Below are 27,607 nucleotides of genomic sequence, written 5' to 3' on the forward strand. Positions count from 1 at the left end.
AAGTTCTCTGGCAAAAATTGATTTAAGCATGTTCACTTCTAAGGATTTATAAACATGCATACCAAATGGACTAGCTAGGATGACCATGAACTGATCTGCAACACACAAATCAAGTTAAGAGCTGCATTTGGAAGAAGGGTGGTTTTATCTTTTCACTGTACCATATAGTTTTTAAAGAAATGTAGCATATTAAAAGCATGAAGAAGCTAAATTAAAACACTTACTGTTCTTATATTATGAAACCAAGTTAGTATTAAAGCAGCAATACTGCAAGATTTTGTCTTTCCATTTCAAGAAAGTTTTAATATATGAAGATGATATATGATAAGAAAATATTGTTACCAAGGATTTTGGCAGTAAAGGAGCTTGTGTTAGAAGTCAGTTTTGACAATTCTTTGAATCTAAAAGACCTATAAGTACTAAAATGTCATCTGTCTATCCATGTGAGATTTAGCTTTGGCAGTATTTCAAAAGTGAAAAAGCATTCTTTGTTATATATTTTCCCTACGACAATATATTTTGAAAGCTGTCTAAGAGGCCATATTCTCTTGAGAAGTACAGTAAGATGTATATGTGTTACAGAAGTATTTGCAGAAAAAAACCTAAGTTTGAATACTCACAACAATCAATGGGTCAAACTGTGGATAAAAGCACAAAGTGTAGAACTTATTGTCAAGAGTTGGCACTTAAAGATTTCAAATAATTTCTTCAATTTAGAGATTCATTGTTCTGTTCAAGCTAAATTAAACAAACCATTTGGAAGCTAACCTGATTATCTCCATATAAATTTGTCTATTGTTAAGTCATTATCATCATTGATGTCATTATCATCCCCTCTCCCCCTATTTTTTTTAGTTATGGACTATTCCAGATACAGATCTGGAAAATGGAGCTGTCCGGCTCATAGGGCTATTTTTTTTAATGCTTTAAAAATAAAAAGAGAGAGAGAGAAGGTTAGAAAAGAAAGTAAGGCAAGGAGTGCACTAACTGCTCATCCCTGACCTCTTCCAAACTACTGCAAAACTGATAAAATTTGCCTGAGCTGTTTTTTATGCAGTTCAGCTTTGGCCTTTTTCAATAGCCCCAGGGGTATCAATGCCCCCTTTAAAGCTGGGGCTACGCATGGAATAATAAGAGATCTGTAATTTTTTTTTTTTTGAGAGAGAAAAACAAATGATTTTTAATTTACATTAAAAAGAAATCCTGTGAAAAGATTATTCACTAACTGTGGTTGCTGATCAGTCCATCTATGGTGAATTCTGCCAACCGTGCTCAGCTGATAAAGACATTAAAATAACAAGAAATTATTACATGTAATTTTCTGAGTACTTACACATTCTTGGATTTGAATGCTTCAGCAAAGTGCTGCACACTCTGAAGAGAAGCAAGGTCTAAGGTCATTGCTTCTACCTTGGCTTTATGCTGGAACAAGAGAAAATATAAAAAAAGATAAATAACAACAAGTGTAGTTCACAGTATCATGTTACAGTAAATGTGTTATGAAACTTGTCCGATTCCCTTGTTTAACATTATAACCCCAAAGTGAATACAAATCATCAAAAAGAATGGACGACCGCAACATTTAGTGCCAAAAGCGGTTCTGCTAAAAACATAAAGCTATGTAACACACAGCTTTATATAGTACAATGAATTGACACAAGGTAGTGTTAAGGTTAATATGGTATCTTTTTTTCCATTTTGCTGGTGAAACTTATATAACTCATGAAATAAAAAGTAGAGTAAATATTATTCTTAATGCATGGTATTTTTTACATACCATACCAATAGAAAAATACTTGGTAAATACTCTATAAAACCAGCTAAATTCAAACTTGCACATATTAATCCAAAACAATCTATTGTTCATAGCAGGTGATATAAAAGACAGTATAAAATTAGTATAGAAAACAACTGATCAGCCTACACAGTTTTCCGAACAATAAGAGTTTACCAGTGCATAATATCTTCTAAAGAAATTGTGTATGTACTTAAAACCAACTTTTCACCTAGAAGATGACATGCAATCCCACAAAATGACAGGTTAACCTGAAGGTGCTAACCTTAGGCACCACCAGAACAACTCTTCCAAATATTTTCAGCTTTAAGATCCCTGTTCTCAGACCTTTGGAAACACTTACACTCCAAATCTCAGAACAAAATGAACCAAAAGTCTATTTTCATTGCAATCACTAAAGTGAAAGTCATCGCAGAATCAAGTGGGCTGTGGTTCTTGCAAGCCACAGTTCTGAACTACCTTTCATTTGACTGCAGCCGTGTGTCTGCACCACAACATCCAACAGCTGTCTTCAGTTCTTCCACAAACGCTACACTTTAATACATCTGTGATCCACTGCAAAACACCAACTGTCATGACATGTAAGTCACATAGATCCCCTAAGGAATTAAGAACGTGTGTATTTGTCTCACCCTCACTTTTAGACTCACTGCTGCCCAGCACCACATAAACTCTCTGGTACATAAAAGAAGGCTGGCAAAAGCCCTGTACTCTTCCTAAACCTAAACACGTCAACTTTCAGTCCACTCTGCTTAGCTTATTCAGCAAAAAGGAAATTAGAGGGACACTTCATGTAATTCCAACATGCTACCTACACCTACATGTAACAGTCATGGTTCAGACTGGACATTAGCACTGTTAAAAGAAAAAGTTAGAAAAAGATAGAGCAGTTAACAGTGGTACTATGCAAGCAAAGGCAGCATTTGAGTGGAGAGGCAACAGGAGCTTAGCACCATGGTGCAATGGGGGATCTACTGCGATTACGAGGTTATACAATGAGCGCTTCTGGCGGAACAAAAAGGAAGCAGCATGCATGTCAGCACAGAAGGAAGCCAAAAAGAGCGCTCCCATTGTCTCCAAGTTCAAGCAATTCATCTGATCTCTGTGTTTCATTACCTCTGGTACTTTTCTCCCTACATCTGCTTTCTATTTCGCTAGCACCCATTCTGCCCGCTGCAATTACCTTACAGGTTGGGTTTAAACAGAATGTCACTCAAATTCCTGTTGTCCCACTCCAGTCAGACTTATCAGGTCAGCAAAATAAATACAACTAAAATTTCGACAGGTTCAGTTCCCATAGGAAGTATCAATTGATGGAGTCTGAAAATGCTAAACCAAGCTTTGTTACGAAGAGGTTTTTACCCTCACAAGATGCACATCATTCTGGAATTCATTTTGCCCTATTGGGTAAATACTTTCTCCTGTGTGATGGTCAGAAACTTAAGAAAGACTTGCTGCCTTGCATTATGCAATAGAGTTCCATAACAACTTCTCTTCAACTTTGCAGCTCAAAGCTGTTTACTTAATAGAGAAGTAGTGGGCATAGTTGGGTTTATTTTGCTTCTGCTTTCCTCAGTTGAAACATTATCCTGTAGCTTCCACGGGTCAAAGGACAAGAATGCTACATATACAGGACATAAAGGGAGTAACAAAAAATAATAATCAAGTAGTCCAACAGACTATACCACAAGCTGTTTGCTACTGTCCTCCTGGGGACACAGATTCAAGTCCACATGATATTACCCAGGTAATGCTTTTCCTCTTGGTGTCACGTGTTAGTGACTTCTGCAACTGATTCCAAGAATAGAAGAGAGGTGTCTGTGTATTTCAAGTCCAAAAGAAAAAAAAAGTATGATGCCTCCAAAATACTTTCAGATTTAGAAATTAAACAGACTAAGACTGGCCTGGATTTGTGGATTAGTATATTGAAAATTTAAAAATCAGAAATTTAAAAATCATAAATAAATTATTGAAAGTGATAAATGGTTGACCATCAGACAGCAAATGAGAACTGTAATTATGTTTCTTCTGTACCAGTTCCATCAATGAAATGAGACCACCTTTCTATTCAAACTCCATTTTCTTTACTTCACCTTTTTTTCTTTTAGCTTTGATCCACATACAGTTAGAAAAAAAGACAAAGAACACATTTGTTAAGAAATTCAGGAAACTGTATCTAAAATGACCTGAAAAAGGAAAAATGGAGAAGGAAAAAAAGGATGGGTTTAGGAATTTTTTCCACTGAATAGGTCAGCAAAGGCAAATGGCAAAATGAAATTTTTTTTCAACTTTCTCCCTGCTTTTGCTTTTTAAAAACCTGATGGTAACAGTCTGTATTTCCTTCATATATACACAAGGTACATACTGAGCACAGAGACACCCTTTTGCTCCGTTTTCCTCATCGGAAAAACTGGAGCATGTGACATCCAAAGCACTCAGATCAAAACTTGCCACCTCAGCTTCCGAAGGCATGCGAAAAGACAAGCGTGAGTATTTTCTCCAAACAGTAACTGGGGAAGGAATCAGTTTACATACCATGAGCTTAGGCAAGTTCCCCAACTTTTCCGTTTCAGATTCTCCCTTGTCAACTGAGATTCAAGCACCTCTCATTGCACAGAGGTATTTTGTAGACCATCAATTCCTACTATAGTTTAAGAATGTGAAATGCTAAGCCTTTAGTATCAAATCATTTTCATTCCAGATTTTCCCATTCTTACTTCTATGTCACACTTTCTTTAAAAAAAAACTATGAATAAGGCAATACAATTGCAAGGTATGTTCTTAATAATGGAAGGATACCTCCAGTCAATGACAAGTAGAAGGTTTTTTTGTTTTCTTACAGTAGCTCAGTATTACCTTTGTTATAATGTTTTTCCTCTTTCCCTATCAGCCTAGGTAGCACATATTGTGGTATTTATAGAAAAAGAAGACATGTTTTTTTAATAAAAAATAAAACTAAAAACCACTTTTGCTAAAAGGCATCGTAACTGTAATTGTAATCCACAGTCAGAACTGATTGTTAATGGTATGCTGCAAATCCTGATCTAATGTGTCATAATTGTATTATGGTGATGTCTCTCACCATTTCACTTCACATATTTTCAGTACTGAATTATGCCTCATTTTATGCTGTGAAATCTTAAATGGGACTTGTCACTTTCCCAAACACAGAAGGCAGTCTTAAAACTGACATTGTAAAATCAACACGCTAAGGCAGAAAACTCCAGAACTTTAAAAATTAAATCAACAAAAGATATTAATGCTACCTCTACTATATTTTCAATTACGTCATTTAAGGGGAAACTAAATAACATGAGTGTAGAATAATTTAAAGAGCTCACTTCTAAATCACAGGATCAATACTACATGGCGCTTTTGAGAGCCCGTGCAAAATGAGCGGATGCCCTTGCTGCAGATCCTCGGGACAAATGTCCCAACTGTGTCCAAAACCACTTTCACAACTAGACTCAGACCAGCTTCGCAAACTGGCCAAAAGGAGAACAGACACAAGAGAAGGATATGCTTCTGCTGTCTACTGAACCTTGTGAAAACAAGGTCAGCTACAACCAACTGGAACAGTGCTTTTGGGATGGGGAGTATTTGCATTTCACGAAGCCCAAAGAGCAGTTCAAGGCTAACAATGTCTAGGCAGCAGCATCCTGCCTTTGAAGAAACAGCCGAAGGCGGATCGCTCTCCGGTTCCTAACAAGTCCTCATTTAAACACAACACAATAACATCTTAAAAAGTGCAAAGAAAAAAATTTCTCTTGTATTTCCCGGTTTTATGCCCAGTTCCAAAACCATTTTATCAGTATTTCCAGGTAAGTTTCATTACTCTAAATAACACCAGAAAACAGTTTGTTTAGTTTTGTATGTAAGCTGCTCCCTATTGGAGCAAAAATATTAAAAATGCCTAAGTGCAATTGGTTATATTTTGCACTCATGCTAGAAAAATGCTTATTGAGCCAGAAACTAACAAGAAAGTGAAAACATCCAGAAAGCAAGCAATTTCACTATATGCAATGTATTGACTTTACAGCTTAAAAACTGTTTAAAAATGAACACTGCATGGTAGAGTAGTTTGGCAGTAAACATGATTGTGCATTTGTGTCTTGGTATTGAAGAAGGAGCCTTTTTTCATAGTGAATTTTTCATTCAAATGTAAGTGATGATTTACGTTAAATATAGGTAAAGCATAGCTACATTTTCCTGAAGGATTGCAAGGAAGTGAAGAGCAGTACAATAAGTTGAAGCATAAAAGCTTTCTCTGTCATAATATTTATTATAATGGCATATAAAATAGCTGAAATAAATAATAGATGACTAAAAGTAAATTCATATGATAAAGAATCTTTCAGCAGACACCATTACTTCTGACTGCTCCAGTTTCATACAGAGTTGAAGAGTCTTAATAAATATGCTGTAGCCCCTGTACCTTATGTAAGTACAAGTCATTTTGTAAGGGCCTACTTAAAATGTAACATAGTGGACACTAGATAATTTACTGTATAATTTTACTCTCAAAAAATATCGTGTATATATCTTCGATATTTGAAAGTCCCTAACTCAAAACTGAATGCATAGCACAACAAAAATATCTGACTTTGAGGAACTGAAAATGTAATAAATTGGTAAAAAGCAGTTTAATTTGATAAAGAAAAATCTTGATGACAACATCTTGGAATGCAAATAGTTCTTATATGCAGTGTGAGAAACAGAAAATCTTCAGAAAAAAAAAGAATTTGACATCAAAGCTGAGGAAGAGTCTGTGGAATTATCTTAAAATAGGTAAAGTAAACAAATAGCCAAAACTCAGCATATGACAAGCAATGCCCAAATAAACCCATATTTCCATGTTGAGGACAAAGTAGAGCATGTTTTAGAAGCACATCTTACAATTTGACACATAGCTTATGACAGTCAATAGCCAGTGCCATGCACTATTTATGGAGGTACATAATAGGGAAAAAGGCTTTCACTCAGGATTAGGACTGTAAGTATTATTGTCCCTAATGTAGTCAACATTTGGTACCTCATGCAAAACTGTATTTATGTAACGCCAGCTTCATCTTGTTGTGTGCTTTGAATGCTATGCAGCTACTTCTCATGGAACTGATTGGGACAGATGAATCATACTGCTTTAAGAGTAATCCAACATACGTGCTAGGTGCTTTAATAATATGTTCTTCTGCTACATTTGATATACCTTAATAAAGTTCATTAGAAGACACTGTGGTGGAACATTTTTACACTCATTTTTCTAGTTTTTTTCCCCTCCATCCCCCAATATCAGCAATTTCTACACAGTACTTTCAAAGGTTCACTAACTTTATGCAAGAGAAGAAGGTACACGACACAAACCAGTATCCTAAATATTAATTATTTTATTAACCCATTTACGTGACGTACAAGGAAATAGCTGGGACTAATTATGATTATTCATGAAAATCAGAGATGAAAAGGATTTTCTTTCTTTCTTTAGAAAGACAATTTATTTAGTAATACTTGGTTTCACTATTTCCCAACATATTTGTTTTACCTGTACTTTAGTTGTAAATTGCTGGTGCAAACTTTTCTACGATTCATCTCGCTCAATCCTACCAAACATGTTTTCATGCTGTGCATGAGCTCTCCCAAAACTTGATTTTGTAAAGCCTGGTTCTTCCTGCTTAAGTAACTAGATCTTCATGTTCTTCACAAAAATGGAATTCCTGCAGGGGTTGCCTTTATCCAAGTCAAGTATCCAAGCACATATACAAAGACCTAATGGGTCAGTATGAGCCTGCAAATTGCTAGGATTACGGATCATCCTTGGACCTACATTTTAACTTGAAGAATTAATTTTTTTTTTTTTTCCTTGTCTCTATCCCTTCTCCAGAACATTTATGGATGTTTGGCAGAGAACAGCACTTATCTTTTTGGCATCATCTACAACTTAGAGAGGTAAGAGGCCTCTTCAGAAAAAACTGAAGCCCTCAGGCTGTAGTAGGATTGTACTGCAAATGAATGTCTTAAAGTTGCAATGGCAGTTCCGCACACATGATAGCCTAGAACAAACATCTGAACTGGAGATTTAACTGTTGAGCTTAACTGGGTTATAAAAGCAACAGAGAAGTCTGGATCCTCCTTTAGGTAGAGATTAAATATAAAGGCAAAACCCAAGCCATTGAAATTCTGAAGATGAGAGACGTGGAAGAGTAATAAAGATGACCTGATATGAAGGAGTTCAGTTTCTGAGGATGCTGTACACCAACCCAGCATTTGGTCCTCACATTTAAACAAATCACTATTCACAGCAGTATTTTTCCTTCTTCCAAATACTTAATTTACCTATAATTTAAAATCTATGTCACAAATACAACAATGTGACTAAAGTCTCTAGGTATAGTTTGTATATTTAACTTGGACGTGGAAGGATTTTCTTGGTCATGCAATAGTAATTCTAAATTCCCCAATAATTTTAAAACTGTATCTCTTTCTATTAGTAAATGTCTACACAGAAAAAGAAATGCAAAATACACTTATTCATTTCTTTGTGGTTGCTTCATTTTTCAGATTTTAATATCTTTTTTCATGAATCTTCTGTAATAAATACCACTACAATAAGCAATAACGTTATTTCACAATCTTTACATTAGTTAACTCCTAGATCAATATCTCTGTAAATTTGGCTTTTTATATCTTCTGAAGATAATTATAAAGGAAAAAAGGAAAAATATCTGCATTTCTTTCTGAAATTAATATCTTCAGAGAAGTAAACTATGCCACAGCAATCCTAAATCATGCTTAAAAAGAGTAAGAGAAGTCAGTCTCCTAAGGACATTTTTTAAATTATTTATTCCTTAACCAGAGAGAACAAAAACACACACACACACACACAAATTACTAGACTATAATTTCAGAATACGTCAATTTGTAGGATCCAAATGTCCCTGATTTTTCCTGGATGCACATGCAGGCAGTACACATCTGCTTCAATAACAAGAAATTACACGCATTTAAAAAAAAAAAAATCTACCGCAGGTTTTGGCAATAGGAATTTGTTTAGCTCTTAATGTACGTGAACTGTGGGTATTTACTTGGGAGCCTACTTTTAGCTGGATTTTTTTTTCTTTCCCTGGATATAGATCACTTATTTCCGTCTCCAAACGCCCATTCCTGTAAAGCTCATTTGAATTTATCTTGGGGAATCTCAAATAATCTTGGCAATATATTACATGTATATGGTTTACTATTCTAATAAACATATCTTCTTGTTTACAGAATAATCGAGGGAGCCTGGGAACATGTAACAGAATCTCAACTGTGGAGAGCCTCCTATTCAAATGCTTTCAATTCTTTTCATTCTGCAAGATTTGAAGTGATAGCAGAATACATTTTCAAAAACAGCAACAAGGCAAACAGCACTGGGATAATTTAGAAGCTACAGACTTTGTTTCCTTTTAAAAACTTCCTCCATTTGAAGTTTTTAAGATTAAATAAACCCAGTTTAGGGGTTGCTGAGAAATATGCAATATAGGAGGCAAATATTGGATTTGTTGGAAATGGCAGAGGCTGGACGAAAAAACAGTATTTCTAAACAGACTAAACCAGTCACATCCCTATTGCAATAGAATATTATTGTTGTTAATTATCCATAAAATTAAAGATGTGTTATCTTATACGTACAGCTATACATGCACTGATGTATAAAACTTAGAGCAGGATTTCACACAGAGTTCTTATACATAGAGGAGAAGTTAGCATCCCTACTACAGATGACAAACAAGATGAGAAAAGCATGATGGTCAAAAGGGCAACAATGTTTAAGTAAATACAAAATGAACCCTTTTTCCCTGTTCTCTCATGATCCATAATCATAAGCTATGTTGTTGCCTGAAAGTGCAGACATGCACTGTGCAGTGCATTAATCCTTCAAACACTAACAGATGCTGGCAGGGATTTAGGCTGGAATGTATTTACAAAGTGACAAATTATGTTCCGTATTATACAGAGAGAGAAAGAGCACCCACAAATAGGCTGATAAATGTCAGCTGCAGTCACGACAAACGGTTTATTTTTATTATACTGTAACCACAAATGTTTTTTGCAGGGAGGCCCAAAGATTTATTTGTTGCAGGAAAAAACAAGATTATATATGACACAAAGTAATAACTGTGAGATCACTGATGTTCTGGGCAGCTTGCCCTCCTGGAAGCTATGTTCAGATTGAAAAATGTTGCTTAAAAATGGTATGTTATATGACACAAAATAAATAGTTCATAAATCTGTATTGAAACAACAATAACTAATAATTAAAGACAGTCTTAGGACATGGCTTATGCAAGTTAAAAGGAAAGCATACTATTTCCTTTAGCGGAATGTTGAAAATGAAGGCACAATATTAAAATAAATCTGACAAAATTGTTTTAGATTAAAAACAAAGTGCTATAATTGCTAGATGGAAGCAACACATTTTAAATGTGGTCATAGTGCTATATGAACATTTAGTGTAGCACAATTAATTGGCAGTACAGTGACGTCTGCAGGTTTAAAAATGCATTGCAGCTAGTTTGAAGTACATCAAAGCTAGCCAGTAAGATTTAAGGTGCAGTTCTTTCCCCCCACTCTTAATAGTAGGAAAATACAAATATCAATATGGTTAAAAGTCATCACTCCTTTAGTCATGAATAATTTCAGGATGCTTCAACATAAATAGAAATAAATATATGAGACAAACAAAGAAATGAAAGAACTGAATAATTAGCTATTCAAGGCATTTCAATTGGCAGTTCACAGTTACAATCTTCTAACTTTAAACAATATAATGTAAATATCTTACAGAACAGTATCCTCAAAAAAATACACACATATACAAATTCTTTTGTTTCCACAACTGTTCGCATTCCCTCGCTAAGAGATACAGTGAAGATGTTCACATTGTTATGTAAGTAATTTTAGAAAGTGAAATAAAAGGACTGAATCACATTAGTAAAGATTTCTTGTACAAATAAGGGTTGGCAGGATCAGGTTCTTAATATACACTCAATATATACAATATAGACTTGAAGAAAAATATTAAGCCTTTCTGCATGCTCAAGAAAATATCAGGAGTGTTCAAATGAACAGTACTAGAGTATGGAAACCTGCCATTATGCCACTAATCTGTGATCCTAAAAGGAGGAAGTTTTTCTGTACTTTCTTTCTAAAGAAATAAAGATTGCATGACAAAGAAAACATGAACAAAATAAACACAAAGGCTGGAATTAAATTTCTGTGAAAATGGGGTCCATCTCAGGAATCATTTTGTTCTACTTGTAATCAGCAGTATAGATATAAAACCAAACACATAATTAAAAATGTAATGTAATTCCAGGGTTGTCTAAAAATCTGAGATCAAAGTCTAGACTGTGTATTTTACAGATGCATAAAGCTGACGGCATTCAGACACAGACAGGAGGGGTCATAAGGCCATGTCCCATTGTTCTAATAATTAAGAAAGTTTAAAATGGCTTTGGTGTAAATGTGAATGAAGTCCAAAATCAAGTGTCTTATTTTTAAGCACCACCAACATGAAAGGCTCTGAAATTTTCATTTACTAAATATACATGAATTTTCTGATAAAATTTTGATCTCTAGATAACAAAAGTACTCCAGAAAATAATTGTCTCGTGCAGCAATATAACGGGAGAGTTGATGGTCACCTCTCATTACACTTACTAGAATACTTATTTCCTAAATACAACTTGCCAATGAACAATACAGTGACAAGGATGGAGAATATGCCTTAAAAATTATATTCTTACAAGTATTTGTACATACAAAACAAGGAGGTGCTGCCATTACAGCAAGTAAAGCAGCAAGAAAAGCATAATAACAACCTACTTTAAATATTTGCCTGAAGAATAGGTGTGCAAGATTGATATAAATGCATTATAGATAAGAGGGAGAGGGAAGCAAGGAAGAAAAAAACCCAACCACCACTGCCTTTCCCCTTCATAAAAGAAGCAAAACCGAACACAAAGAACTGAAGATGAAGAGAAGCAGCATGCTAAGTTTGTGAGTAATACTCTCTCTACTGGCCAGAAAGACTTTTCAGATGCCTTCTGCAGTTTTGCAACCGTAAGTGTTAATACCACGTTTTAATGTAGTCATTCAATTATTAAATTGTTTTTAATGTAACGGCTGTTGTTACATAGCTAAATAACTGGCACATATTCTACCTTAAAATTTTGCTTTTTAAGCAAGTAGCTTAGGCTTTTCCCAAATTTTAAGGTAAATACTGGCTGTACCTACCTGAACACCTGAAAAAATAGCAGCTACTGTATATCTTACCCATATGCCACATGCAAAAATGTAAAACACATAAAAAAATTTCAAAAAGAAAATTTCCAAACAGATGTTTATAAACAGAAGGTAACGGATAAAAACCCAAACACAATGCTGCATTATGTTACATGATTCACTGATGAACCCATTGGAACTACAGCAAAAAGCCCTTCTGGAAAACTTCCAGAAATTAAAAGGTGCAAACAAGCTGCCTAATACCCTTGCGTAGACTGAATTCTTATGAAGAAAATAAAGTTTATTGTCTGGAAACAGAGAAAGCATGAGGAAAGCACTAAAGCAATGGAGGTGAACAATTAGACAGATGTTCACTTAAGGAAATAAAGAGAACAGAAGAAGCCATCACTGAGGAATTTTACGAGAATACTGACAACTCTGCACCTCATCAAGGGCACTGGTAAAGTTAAAGCCACTGAAGCCATTTCTGCTCAACTCCAGTATAACTGCTGACCTTGCAAAAGTCTGCATTTAGCAAATGTGGCTTAGGAAAATAGCATTATACTTTTCATTTTACTATTTTTTCCCAAACTCCATCTATACACTGTACTGTATATTTCAAGAAAATTAACTTTATTTCCTTGTATAATATTACATATACTCAGAATTTTTTCCTAACTATGCTCAGGTATCAGGAAAACCTATATTTAAAAAGCTTTTGTCGATTAAGCAAAATTAAATACTGTCAATCAATTACATCTGATCTTCATAAAAGTGTATATGTGAATAGCTAGAATGGCTTTTGCTTAATATGATTATATATGTTTCTAAAGTAGTCAGGATTTTGCATAAGACACAATACGGCAGTCTGGACATGTTTTAGAACATACAACTTTTGGCATTTAACTACTGAAAGAATAATGGAGAAAAAGCATATTTTGTTGATAAACTGTCTTGTTGAGCAAAAAAAAATATGGACATGCAGGCAAAAGGAGGAGGAATTAATAATAAGAGGCAAGATTTTTTGGCAAGGACAAAAGTCTTACTTTTCTGTGCTCGTGCAGGCAGAGGTACAAATGTAATTTGTTCCACAAACATATCTCTATTGTTTAAAATACCATTTCAAAACTCTGTTTGGTTTATGATAATACTTCCCTTGCAGATTTTCAGAAAAAAAGTTTCCTCCAAATCTCAAGTGCATTAATGATTTCTCCTTTTCTTTTAGCTACTCATATTTTCAAAATTTACTGTCAAAGTAATCAGAAACTGTAGCCCAGTATCACTAACACAACTTTCAACACTTTCTTGTATGCAGTGGGCTGCTTCCCACAACATTCATCAATTGTTTCCAAACTGTAAATATAAATATGATACGCATCACCTTAGTCACATAGTACAGGGTACACAAATCTCAGAAGTGAACTCTCCAGTTATAGTTATCCAATTGCCAAAGGGTTCCCACCAGCGCTGGAAACTGGACACGTCAAACTTGTTCCGTAATATCATTAGCATAAACAATTTGGGTATCGGGTTGCAGAGATAGGGAGGAAGTACTAATTAAAAGCTATGTCCTTATCTAAATATTACTTGTACACAAAGAAAAAAAAAAAATCCTATGAAGTAGAGTTTTATAAAGTACTCCTTGTCTTTAACAGCACCAGACTGCCTTTTTTGAGCATCAGCCACCAGTTCCACTTACAAAAAGGGACAGCTCATTCATTGCAAATGGTTTTGCAGTGTTTGCAATACAATCAGTAGTTTGCCCAGGTCTGCAGGGGACAGCCTGCATATTTCCCACACACTAATGTTTGAAAGTTCCCAGTAACTCGGGAGAAATGCACAAGAAAATTTCATCATTCACATTTTAAATAATATAAAAGATGTGGAATGTGATTGATTTCACACTAGAGAGAATTGAAATTACAGTTATGGGATAGGTTTTTTCATGTACTGTAAGGTCAAGTAATAGTAAATAATTAATGAATTATGAAACAAATTTTCTATAAGGCAACACATAAATTCTATTCAATAAGACCTGAAAGTGTAGTTACACCAAAAAGCCATATAATATATCACAAAATGAAGAAAATGCACGATGCTGAGGAATAAAGGGGGGGTTGCCATTATATTGGAATAAATGTTACTCTTATGGAATATAAATAACATCTTTCCATACATACACATCATTTTCATAAGTTTTACATCTCATAATCTGCAAGAAAAGGAAAGGATTTTCAAAAATTTTTGCTGTTGCTTTTTGTAGCAAGATCTATTTCCTCATCTCTCCAGCAGTTAGAGAGGTTCTCATGCATCGGAGAGTAGAATGATCAAGTGGCTCACGGCCTGGACAAAACCACAGGGCTCCTTCTCTGATCTTATTTGGCCCGGGCTAAACTCTACGGATTGTGGAACCATATTCCTTCTTTACCAGTATAAATTTCACTCTCTTCGATGCTCAGGCTGTCTCTTAGAATTTAGTAGAGTGCACGATACAATATTGTAGTGATCTCGGTTAGACCTCTGTGGGTCACTGACACACAATTAATAACATGAATGCTAGTTGAGCAGTCAAAACAGAAACCCAAAAAACCACCAAAATATATTTTTTGCCTTCATACCATAAAATCAGTTGAAATTGGAGATTTCTGGATTAGTAGATGGGAAACGCGCTTCTTCATCTGCATAAAATTCTGTTCTGACTTGCAAGACCATGAGATAATGGATTATCTTCTCTATAATTAAAAAAAGGGGGTTGCTTATAGATGAAAATATTCTGGATTTCAGATTCAGCTATGGTGAAATATTACATACAGGAAAGGACAAAGGGGAGGAGGAAAAATAATCAACTTTGGAGGAATGTATTTCTCAATTATGGTGGCTGCTTAAAGTCATTCAGTCACTTGAAATTGTCCCAGAGGCTAATAAATGAGAAACGAATAAATTTGGCAAAGTTTCTGCCAAATTTTTGTAACAAATGCAGACAATTTATCACATCCATTTCATAAAAAGTCCCGACTAAAAGCCTTGAAATAAATGCAAGTCAGATGTTGGGTGTCTGACAGCAACTGTCTCACCCTATAATGTACTTGGTTTGGGTCACAGTAACTGCAGATAAGGAAATAGCCAGCGACAGTACATACAGTCAGAATAGGAATAAGTTTTGAGATAATTTACAAACACCATAACTTGCATAGCTATAAATTTAAGTCAATAACCTGCAGTAGTATATATAAGCAGCTTGAACCCCGTCTTAACAAAATATATCAAGTTCCATTTAGATGTAATTACTGATCCATGACCACCCCATGGCAACAGTGTGTGTTCTCCTACCAGACTGAAGAATAAAATACAAAATTAGAAATGAAGGCTTGCATTTTTTTTACTCTTCTAATGGTATATACTCATTCACCTTGCAACTTTTGAAGACATACATAAATAAACAAACTTGTCAAGGAAATCTAGACCAAATTTCACCTTTTGCTCTAGAAGAAATGTTAACTTCCAAAAAGTTATAGCAGTTTTCAAAAATGCTTAGATTAGTAGCATCTTAAATAATGCAATTATCAAAAAAGTTACTTACAAAGACTCAGTCAAAATGCAAAGGCAAATTCCTTCTCTAGGAATTAAAAAAGAAAGTTAATTTTTGATGAAGCAAGCTAGTTTTATGCTTTTATAATAGCTGTAATCGTTTTATGCAATGCAATGCTATAAGAAGTCAGGACTATGCAGTTTTTCATATGAAACCCACGGTTCCTATGCCGTGCTCCACAGACTATGCTAAATAGTTCACAGAATCCTACTGTCCTTACATTATTTTCAGGTAAAATTTTCATAGTCGTGATGTACCTTATAAAAAGTTTTCAGAGCTGACCACGATACACAATGGCTGTGAACTTCAGAGTTAGATTATTTTTCTCACTTACATGTAGCTTGAAAAGCCCATGACCATTGCCAATTTCTATTTTTAACTACATGGCTGACAAAGTTAAGTGAAAATAGCCCTTTTCTCCCCTTCCACAAAACCATTCAGCATAATTTTTTAGTGTTTTTTTCTTTTACTTCATTCTGTCTTCTCCAATCTAGACAGTAAATTTGACCAGTTAAAGAACACTGAATTGCACAAGGTACAACAGAGCACTTTCAAGGCATGACTCACTAATTCTCTCAGGCCCATGTGAAAGGATATGCCAAGATGATAAAGCAGAGAAGGTTTATATTTATAAGACTTTGATTAAGTAGGCAATTTTAGGAGGACAGAAACAAGTTAAAGGAAAATGAAAAGGCTCCAAAAGTACTGAATTTTGTTTAAAAAAATCAACAGCATCCCTATAATCAACTAAATCCATGGATTATTTAGTAAGTGAAATTACAATTACCCAGCAATGAAAGATGCCATCAATGAAGTAGGTGAGGCGATGAGCATATGTAAGCCAACCATTTAGATGCCTTTTAGCACTTGTAAGCATTTGGTTTCAATTCACTTTTTCAAATGCCTCATGCTATGGTGCTGGACCTCACAAAAAAAAAAAAAAAAACAAACGCAAACCAAAAACAACCAACCAATGTAAACAGATGAGACAAAAAAAAAAAAACAAACCCTGAGCTGCTTCTCAGAACTGCTGCGCAATAATTTTCTAAAGGTGTTAAGTTCCTGAAGAATAGGATGATTATACACCTAAAAATAAAGTTCCACCAAATAACTGCCAGCACTGTAAAAGTACATGGTAACATCACAGATCTGGCTCCTAATTTCCTGAGCTCAATCCAGTAATTTAGCAAGCTTAAGCAAGTACCTATGTGCATTTTTAAAGGTAAACACCTTGGCACACCTGACCCCTGTAAACTTTTGAAAGGTTTATTAGTGTACTCAGTTCCCATTAGAATTGACAGCAACCAAATCACACTGAAAATTTCATCTTTCCTTTAAAAACAGGGGTTTGCAGTTAAAAAGTTAAATTATTTGCTTTGAAGAAGTAAATATATTTAAGATTTAAATATTGTATCAAGAGCAGCAGAGGTATGACAGCCAAAGTAAAGGCCTGAATTGAATCACTTTCAGCAGATCATTTTTCCATTTCAGTTTGCTAATGTTTGTTTCCAAGCTACATGATGTCGTTTCGAAGGTGCCACAAGCTGCAGGCCCCTGTGCTGACCAGACCACATGAAACCACTTTAACTTAGGCTCCAAAGCTAGAAATGTTAATTCATCATCCTGTCAAAATAATGACATTCATTCATAAATACCATCCAATCTCCTCCACACCTGGCTGAGTCTTCTGCGCAGCCTAGTGAAACACACTAATTACACACTTTCTCCGCCTGTCCTCTGGACAATGTACCTCACCGTATTTGAAAAGAGTAATGATATAGAACTAAAAACTGGGCAAACACCCTTAAACTTGACAGAAGAACAGACAGGCCAGAGAACCCAGGCGTGTTAGGTGCCATACTCAGTCCATCGGATGCCAAGCGCACCTCTTTGAGCACCTTGTATTAAGAGTCTTCCACAAAGCCTTTTAGCTATCTTGCCCATGCAAGATTAATTTAAATGTATCAGGCTGTTGATGTCAGTCAGAGCATTTTGCCTGTATCCATGGCCCTCATCAAAAGTACAGCGTCAAACCATGATCGGTGCCTGTACGCTCTCACTTGGGCAAAGGAAAAGACACACGCACAAAATCCGATTTCCTTCCCAAATCCCTGTGGGTAACTAACCTACTTCAGCTGTACTCTTACCGTTCTTGCATCAAATGAGAAGCAAAGCCTAGAACATCCCAAACGAACGGCATAACCTTTTCCATCTCTAGTGGAGTGACTACTTAGACATTTTAGGCAAAGGAATAGAAAAGGTTCCTTCAGATACAATCACCTTCTGCTCTGAACATTCACCTCTAAAACTGAGGTTGCTAATTCAAATCCTTTTAAGCACAAAGAAAGAGAGAGACAGATCTCCCATTAAGCATTATGATTAAAAACAGGAGGAGGTACAACCACGTTAGCTCCCAGAGCACCCCAATCCAGCAGGCAATATCTAAGAGCAGTCACCAAGTAAGGCTCAGGTAAACAAAACACACCTAACATGCAGCTCAGTAAGGTTTATGCATTCAGATATATTAGGACTAATTGACTTCTAAAGATGGGCAAAACAAAGCATGTAAGTTACCATGGAAATTTCTTTGCAAAAGCTTATGTACTTCAGAATTTTAGGTTCTTCCAGAGGTTAAGGAAAGACTTTGAGGATCCACATTCTGAAATGCAGTGCTTGGTGAAGCAGTAATGCAAAATTTAGGTCCTGGTATTTTAAACTGAGCTAGTCCTAAGCACCGAGGCCAGCCTCTTTCTCTGCAGCATTTCTTCACGAGCATGTGAATTCTGTTGAACTCACAAAGGGCATAAAAACTTAGTACTCTGTGTGCCAACCTGCCACGCGTTCTGTGGGCTGCAGACACTGTCACCTCTTTCTAGACTAGACAGCCAGCCTGACCTACCAAGTCTCAGTTTTAGCTGATGCTCAAATACTTTTTCATCCTTTCTGTTGAATTTTATTTCCTTACCAACCTTTAAAAGACCTGTGTTCATCTGTTGCCACCTTTGCTGTGTCCTGGTAACATTGAGCAGTTGCAATCAGGCAGTGAAAAGGCTTTGCTCTGAAATGACCCATCTGCAGCCAAGCCGTTCGTTAGGCAGTAATTCTGAATGGATTCCTGAATTTTAAAGCATTAAAACCAGACTTACAAAATAATTTCTCAAGGTTACATGGCAGATCAGAGACAGAATCTAACCAGAGTCATCCAGGTCTCACAATAGATGTTAAAATTTTCATGGCATCAGCTTTCATGAATAACCTCTTAATAAGGTACAGAAAAAAGGAAAATTTAGAACTGACCTTTAAAAAATATTCTTGTTATGCTTTTTAACTATTGTGGTGATAAGGAGGAAATGTTTTTCTGAATGAGTATACTGTACCTTTAATGGTTCATTTGTAGTTCAGAATAAAATCCGAACTATTTGTTGTTCATTGTTGTTATATTCTGTTCCAAGGTTCATAATTTGAAAATTGACTTTGGGGACTTTTTGCTTGGTCTATTAAAATGATTCATGTTGCATTCAACATAAATTGTGCATACACAGAGGAGGTTTAGCACACGTATTCACAGTATAATAACTAAAGTGAATTTTGTACAAGCTGCAGTTTGTGGCAAGGATGCAGTATCATTTGTCTTAATTTTTCTTCAGCATTACATTAGGCTAGTGCATTTACATTTTCAGGTATGGCTAAACACTTTAAAACTTTCTTTTTACAGCATGAGTAAAGAGAGAATCAAATCTACATGTTTATATGATGTAACAAAGTAATGCCTTTTTACTGTCTAAAGTACACATGGATTTACTTTCCATTTACCTTCCTGCACAAAGGCAAATGCAAAGTGCATGAAATATTCACCACCTATGAATCACATAGTGTTCCTATTAAAAAGATGATAATGTTCTGTTTTACCTTTCAAACCGTGATATGGTAACAGTCATGGTGTCTAAGTGGTTTCGTCACTCAAAACTACCAAATATACAGTAAGGTATGAGAGTGTTTAGTGTTTTATAAAACTTTAGGACAATCTAGTGTCAACTAACTAAATAATTAAGAGCCAAGATATGATTTCAGATACTAGGTTCAGAAATACTTATTTGCAAAATCTGATTAAATGGATTTGCCAGGACAGTGTGAATCACACTAAATACATGAGGGGGAAGAGAAACAAAGATTGTAATCTAACTGTCACTCTGTCTTTGTTGAGTCTCAGAAAAAGTTCATCTGTTGTATGCGTTTATTTAAAAACTAGTTTAAAATTTCTAACATGGAAATTTTTTGAGAAGATATTTCAACTTTCAGCTGTGCTGAGTGTGATTTTTCACTGTGGTTATATTCTGGTCTTCACTTCTGCAGTGCAATTTTCTGCTCACACAGATTTTTAGTATACAAGTGCTAATGCTTGAGGCTAAAAAGCATTCAGAAATTCATATCTATGGATGAAATGTGTGGGCGGACAGTCTGGACAAATAGGGTTTCTGCACAAAAATTCTTGCGTCTTGTAAGAACAGAATGACCTGCATATTCAGGAACTGATCAATCCCTAGAAGTTAGTTAGCTGGGTATCAACAAGAACAAAGAAGAAAACCTTAAAAGCAAACAACTTTATGTAGAGTCCAATAATCCAGAATGGACTTTGCGCAAAAACAGATAAGAAGCCATTATGGACTTAATACTGCATTATGAAGGAGCCAAGCTCATGTGGGAAGTTTAGCCAACACATTATTTTGTCTTCAGGATATGCAGAAAATAACTTCTCCATTTTGCTTTGTTTTTGATGGTTAAGGCAGACCGGAATGATTTCTGAGATGTAATATAGACTTCTCTAAACTTTAATACAATCTGAGATGCACTTAAAATTGCAGTATACTTATGCTGAACCTATTCTGACCATCAAAGCAGACCGAGGTGAACCCCACCTTCGGTAGAGCAATAAACCTTCATGCTGAATAGCAAAAGTTTCTTGCCATTCTGTATGGGCCCAACAAAGATAGTAACCTAAATACTCCCCTCAGAAGCGTTTGCAACCTTTACTTTAGTTGCTCTACTAGGACCTCTGTCATCTAAATATTTTATTCTCTAAGTGGAGATGAGTTAATAAGCCTGTTTCCACCACCCGGGCACTAAAAGAGCCTGACATCCACCGTAGAAGAGCTAGTAACTCCCATACAGACCACATTACAATAAGGGCCAAATTTTCAGCAGCTGACCGCTTTTTCTTTTTCCTAAGTAAACAACCCCCCCAAAACTACCAATTTTTCCAATCTTCTATCAGAATCACATAAAAGAACATAACCAAGTATCAGGGGACTGCATAACTACTTAAATGTGCCCTGTTAGGCTCCACTAACCAAGCCTGAGGATAAGCAGCTCCTATTGCAAGCTAGATAAGAACTACTTACATATTAAGGGTTTCCTTTTTCCCCTTATACGCATTCCGATTCTACCTCTGTGTTTATGTTTCTGTCAGTACGCCATAAGAACAACTCTAGAATGCAGGTCACCTTTTTCCACTAAAACATTCTTCCCGACACCACGCTGGGGCTGCGGGCACGCAAACGGTAAGGCACACGCCTGGAGCAAAGCGGACCGCGGCACCGACGTACAATAAGCAGACTGCGCATCTGAAGGGTGAAAAATGTGGGGACTGTGCAGTAAAAAGCAAGCCTGGGCAAGGCTGATAAATGTCACCCAAATCCATCTAAGGGTAAATTTGCAAAAGCCGTGGCAGGGCAAACTCACTTTTTGGAGCTTACAACTTTTTAGGACCGGAACTATTTTATCTGCAATAGGCCAGCGTGTTTACGCATCCGAGGTTTGAGAAAAGGCAGTCTTACACTAGAATAAAAGTGAAAGAGTTCACATGCTATCAGATAGTTTATAGCTACTTGGCATGTCTTCCCTTCATAGGCAGGGCTTAAGAGAGATAATCCTAACAGATCACGTTCCATACAGTATTCTAAGACCATATATCTGCAGAGACCATTTCAGGCCAAAAGAAAAAAAAAATTTTTTAAAAAATAAATAAATAAAAACCTCTTCCTTCACAATATTTGTTCCACTTCCATCAAGCAGAATTTTCTCATAAACTTGTTTAATAATTACTATTTTAACTATAAGCAGTAAGACTGATATTCTGTAAGACTAGCTGAAGAACAATTAGGATAACAACAGATTTTATAAAGACACAAAAATGAGAAGAACAAAGAAAATACATATTCTCGAATTAAATATGGCACAGAAAACAGGAATCAAAACACATCTTTCCCTAGTTTTTATATACAATAAGACTCAAACTGTAGGACTTGTAATTTATTTTTACTAGCTCTGCTTTCATAAGGAGCATCAGTTTCCCATCACATTTTGAAATTACATAAACACTTATTAATATTTGGAAATATATAAAGACCTTTATTGACTATATTAATTAAAATTCAGGAAATTCAAGTTAAAAGTGTAGTGCAGAAAATGAAGAACAGAAATCCATGTAGAAGCACTTAATTCCAAAATGCATTCGGAATCATAGAGATGCAGGTACTGTATGTGTTAAATCATATGGGGTAAAAAAAATAAAATAAAATAAAATAAAAAAAAATCTATATTTTAATCTTTTTGGGCGGAAACAAATTATCTTATTTACTACATGAATGGTTTCCTCAATTTGACGCCAATCTTTGGAGGCAACTTCAACCTGTCTGAATTAAACAGTCTGCAGAAGAAAAGACTAGATTATTTATATTATAGAATACTGTTAAAAAATAAAATTGAAAGATTACTTTACCATACATTGAAAATAAGAACATGCACATCACTCCAGCTTACAAAAATCTAATTTTCCTTCTTCTGTTCTGAGAGAAGTTTGATAAGTAGGAGACATGTTTATATATACACACATATATATGTACGTATAAATTCCCCCCAAACGGACAGCCCCCCAAAAAAGGAGAAATTCACAAAATTGTCTTGCATATGTGTACTGTGATTATAAATGTTGCAATCAGAAGATCCTTTGGTATTTAACCATTTTATCTGCAATAACTGCACTGTATATATACAATATAGACAAACTTTATATTTCATTCTATACCTTATAAAAAGCCTTGGCTTACACTTTCTAGAGAAGTCTCATTTCTTTTTAATACATTCAAGCACATTGGAAAACAATCAGAATCATAGTAAATTGAAAATAATTCACTGAAAACATGATAGTGGCAGGATGAAAGTATCTCAGATAGAGGAACATTTCCTAACATGTAATTTTCAGAGCTGTGGGCAAAACAAATGAACAGTTTTAACTAAAGTCAAACTTGCATTGTCCACTCATGTAATTTTGCCATTCACCGAGATACAAATTTTACTAAGTCAAGGCCTAATTACACAAACACCCATAACAGACAGCAATACTTCTTCATCGATATAAGTCTACCATGTATCGTATCGTTTACTTTAGCGTACATGACCTCCTGCACTGAATGCTTACACAAGCAGCTCTCGTGTACCAAAAAAATTTGACAGAATAGACAAAGCTATCTGCATTTCACAGAAACTCACGGTCTGCTTCACTACTTGGTGTAAACTCCATTTCAAAAGGCTTAGCGGCCCCAGACAAATTCCGAGAGATGTTCCTGCTGCGACAGAAAGCAGGAGGACAAACTCCACGTGAAAATACCCGAGGCACCCTGCGCTGCGCTAGCCCAGCCTCCTGGCTGGCCACGGAGCTCCTGTGCCCACCCGAGGAACCCTCTGCTCTTCCCACCGTCCGCCTGCCGCTGCCCGGCAAGATCTCCCGGGTGATTTCGTGAATCACGACTTTAATTTGTGCCATGATTTGCCTAAGAGTTTTCTTAATTCACTTCCTATTTTGACAGCGGCAACTACTTAACTACCGAAATTGTAATTCACGTGAAGAAAGAAAGAAGAAAACCTTACAAAAAAGGCGCAAGAAAGGAACAAAGGAGAAGGGATGGTTTTCTTTTGTTTTCTGTGTACGCACTGGGTTTTTTTGGGGGCGAGCCTTCAAGAATTGTTTTACCCCTTATTAACCACAAGCCCTCATAGTCTGACAACTGTTCACGCACAATGAGATGTACCATCCATAAATAGGAGGCCCTAGAGCTTATACATTCTTCTTACAAACGTTAAACTAGCATAATAATAATATTCTTCAGTAAAGGCTGTAATCTCTGTTTAACAGATGGGAAAACGATGGCACAGAGAAGCCACATCCCCAGATGAAGTCCCGTAACGTTTCCGTGGCAAAGCTGGAAACACAACCACGTGAACGGCCATTCCTTGTGCTAAGCAGCCATCCACTCTCGCTCTTAAAAAGACATCCATCTAACTGCCTGGCATGCAATGGTGTTCAGCAGGCACAGAGAGGTATGTGTCATACCTAACGGGGCATAGAAAATGGGCCACATTCATTGCTGGCATAACTCAAAGGGCTTGTACCAGTGATGAATTTAGGGCAATATGTCAGGACATGTGCTATATCATACTCCCAAATATTCTTTTGTTCTGCTGATTTGAAGAGCTAGTCTATTCAACTTGTTGCTCAGAAGCCTGCATAGCCCTGGAGCAAAAAAAGGGTTACATCATCAGTACAATAAAATCATTTCATTACCTATTTGATCCAAAGCCTCTCTTTTTATTGGTGAAACATTTTAAAGAGATAATCCTGAATATCCGTTAAATGACTGTTGCAAAGACTGCATGAGAAAGTAAGAAAACTCACAGACAACGTTAACCTCATCAAAGCCGAAAATAAAAGTTGCATACCTTGAGCATAAGCTGAGATAACCCAGACGTAGCTAAATCTTGGATATCATGCAACTGTTGCTGTCACGTGTGCGAGCAAGAGAATGTCATATTAAATTAACATCTACTGCTCCTCTACTGACATGTTACTTTACATAGAATAACTGAATTTATATCAAAATTGAAACCATAGTAATATATTCAACTATCAGCAGAGTAAAATTGATCAGTGCACAAATAAGTAAACCTAAGGAAAATGATGAGAAAATGCTACTGGCATTTCAGTTTTGTAGAAAAACTATTTCAAATATTTTAAAAGTGAATTACTACTGAGAATAAACTAAACATGGCTGTAACACTGTACTCATAGCATAGGGTAATGGTAGACATAAGCTGCACGGAGCTTGCATGGAGCTACAGCTACTCAGATTTATGACTACCATTATGAAATAGCTCATTACTCCGTGAAGCAAAACTTTCTACACAAGTGGTAAGAAAGAGAAAAGGCCAGGAAAGTACGCCCAAAGTATGCATAAAGTGCTACGTGTCACATACATGAAGATATTGCGGGTCTTTTCAAGAAAAGATTGTGGGAAAAGCACCTTCACTGCAACTTCATATTCTTGGGTCATTCTTTCCCTCCCTCTCCTTTGACTTAAATATAATGCATCTCAAAACGATGCAAGCTGCATTCCATCCAAGTATTACATCCAGACATTTACTTCTTCAAAACAATACACATGGAAGTATCAAGGATTGTTTCTTCCAAAAAAAATTCCTTTTCAGAACTATCAATGAGTGCTTGTACTAAAGATCAAATTTGAACCATTCAAAAACCTTCAGTTCCAAGTGGATGAACATTCTTGGATACACAAAAGGCTAATATAAGCAGTCACTTCGACTAGAGTCCCATGGAAAACACTGGGTGACAAAAGCCCCTTACAGCAATCTGCAAGAAGGAGAAATAAATTAATCAAACTGCCAAACAAAGAAGGCTGGGTTTGACCTCCTTCTGATCTCATTACTTCTCTATTACCCTTTTGAAAAACATCCTCTTACAAAGATCACTAATTGAAGATTATGTGGAGGGGAATCGCACCTCTCCATCACCGTGGTAACTTTGACTCATTTGTCATTCTAATAATTCACTTCTTTTCTTTTCTGAACAGACAGAGACACTAATAGACTATCATCAGTTAAAAAGGCAATTTTTCCATTTAATTGCACTCATTAAATACTGCACTAGAACAATCGGAAAAGCAATACCCTCAATATTTAATCATACAATAGCAATAATGAAACATTACTTCAAAACAAACGTGGCAACATGTAGGATGACATAAAATGCATGCTGTAACTTCTGGAGCATCAACATATTTTCTAGTAAAGATATTTGAACCTTTTTGCCTTACTTTTTTTGACAAATGGGTATATGAAAGGAGTGCACTAGCAGCATTGACTACAGCTACACGCTGGAGAGAAACCAGTGGGCAAACTCCCCCGTAATTACCTCATCTCTCTTGCCACTGAACCACGACAATAGAAAGGATTTCATAAACCCAAACAGCAAGTCAGTGTATATGTGGAAAACATTGAACAAGACTGGATTTGCACACTATTTTACTGGAACAAATTGCATCACTTAGGAATGTAATTGAAGATAAAAAGGTTAATCAAAATGGTAGAGTGACTGCAATGGGCGCAGTCATCAGGTGTCTATTTGCCTGGGATATCTTACTTTCTATCTTCTACAGAAATCGTACATCTGTCTTCAGTGTAACTGCGTTCCCATTATAGAAAGTTCACTATAGTTTAACTGCTAACGTAACATAGTAGGAGCTATAATAAAACCTTTGTGTCGAGGAGATGTGCAGAAAACTTAGAAGTGCCCATTTCAGTTGCAGGTGTCACAATACACAATGGCTGTCAAGAAATGTTTCTATTTTTATTGCAATTCTATCTATAAGCGTAAATACACAAAACCCAGTCAAGCAGTCAGGCTAACTTCACTGGGACTATTCCTGTCAATAGCTACCACCTTATCTGTCATTTTCCATCTAACTTTCCTATAGCACCAAATTATTTAAATATTTCATTTAGGATTGGATAAGCACAGTAATCAGGGTTGGTGACTGATATCCAAGCGTGCTCTGCCGTTCTAGATTACAGCTTTTAAAACTGAGCAGGTTAAAATTTTTAGAAGGGAAACAGACAGAAATACTAGAAAGCTGTTTGGTTTGAACTACATATTTGCAGAATACCCATTCTTCCCAATTGTTGCACACACTGAGTAGTATCATCAATTTACGAATATTCCAGCTCAAATCAATCCAGCTATCCAGTAGATAAAATGCTCTGCTTGTTCAGTGGAAGAAGTGAGGGCTAATCAGTAAAAGGAAAGAACAGAAGTTTTACAAAAACAGTCATCTGGGCTACCTTTGCTAGGAGAAGATGCACCAAGTGTAGTACCTCCTTAATCAATTATTTATTCAACACTTGCATGTGAGTAACCTTATTGATTCCAGTGAGACTAAGTGCTAGACCAATATGAAAGAAAATGACAGCAGGACAGGAAGTCAAGAAACATCATGCAAGGCCAGGTCAGAAAGGTTAAGATGTATAAGATAGTGGCATATTCAATTTAGGAAAAATTGTAATTTATTTTTATGCTTCTAACTACAAGTCTTAATATCATAAACTTTTCAATGATAAGTCTCTACGTGTAACATTTTACAGTCAGGGAACAGTCCCTGAATGACTACAGTACATGAATTAAATATACAGTGATACCAAGAATCTTATTTATACATAGCTTTTATTATAGTTATTTATACGTTATTATAACCTATACAAACTGTAACTTGTTATATAAATTCTAACTTACTATTTAGCCATTACTCTTTTTAAGCAGAATTGCACATCTCTTTTAAAATCATACCTAACTATTGTTAAACTAGCAGCTGTGGTTGAGATCAGTTCATGGACATCACATGAGAGTGCATATAGCAAGAAAAGAGCAATTCTGAAGAGCAGGTAACGGGGCAGCTGGGGTAAACACGTCCCCCCATCATCCTACTGTTCTGAAACGCTCCATCACTTACAGCATTCAAGAGCAGAAGCGTAAGATGTCTTCATGGATTCTGTGATAGGGAGTGCTTGAAAAAACTTGCTTTTCCTTCGCTCCAAAAACTCTCTAGCCAGCCAGT

At 35.9% G+C, this 27,607-nt stretch overlaps 1 protein-coding gene across 9 annotated transcripts in view; it reads right to left on the reverse strand.

Moving 5' to 3' along the window:
* Positions 1 to 27,607, reverse strand: part of WWOX (WW domain containing oxidoreductase) — a 548,624-nt gene that overhangs the window by 427,202 nt on the left and 93,815 nt on the right. For all 9 annotated transcript variants that reach the window (XM_030024237.2, XM_030024229.2, XM_030024235.2 and 6 more), the window contains exon 6: positions 1,334 to 1,422. In XM_030024237.2, coding sequence (XP_029880097.1) covers positions 1,334 to 1,422 — 89 coding nt within the window. The remainder of the gene's footprint in view (positions 1 to 1,333; positions 1,423 to 27,607) is intronic.

The sequence above is a fragment of the Aquila chrysaetos genome, chromosome 9 (assembly GCF_900496995.4).
Source record: "Aquila chrysaetos chrysaetos chromosome 9, bAquChr1.4, whole genome shotgun sequence".
Lineage (NCBI taxonomy): Eukaryota > Metazoa > Chordata > Aves > Accipitriformes > Accipitridae > Aquila > Aquila chrysaetos.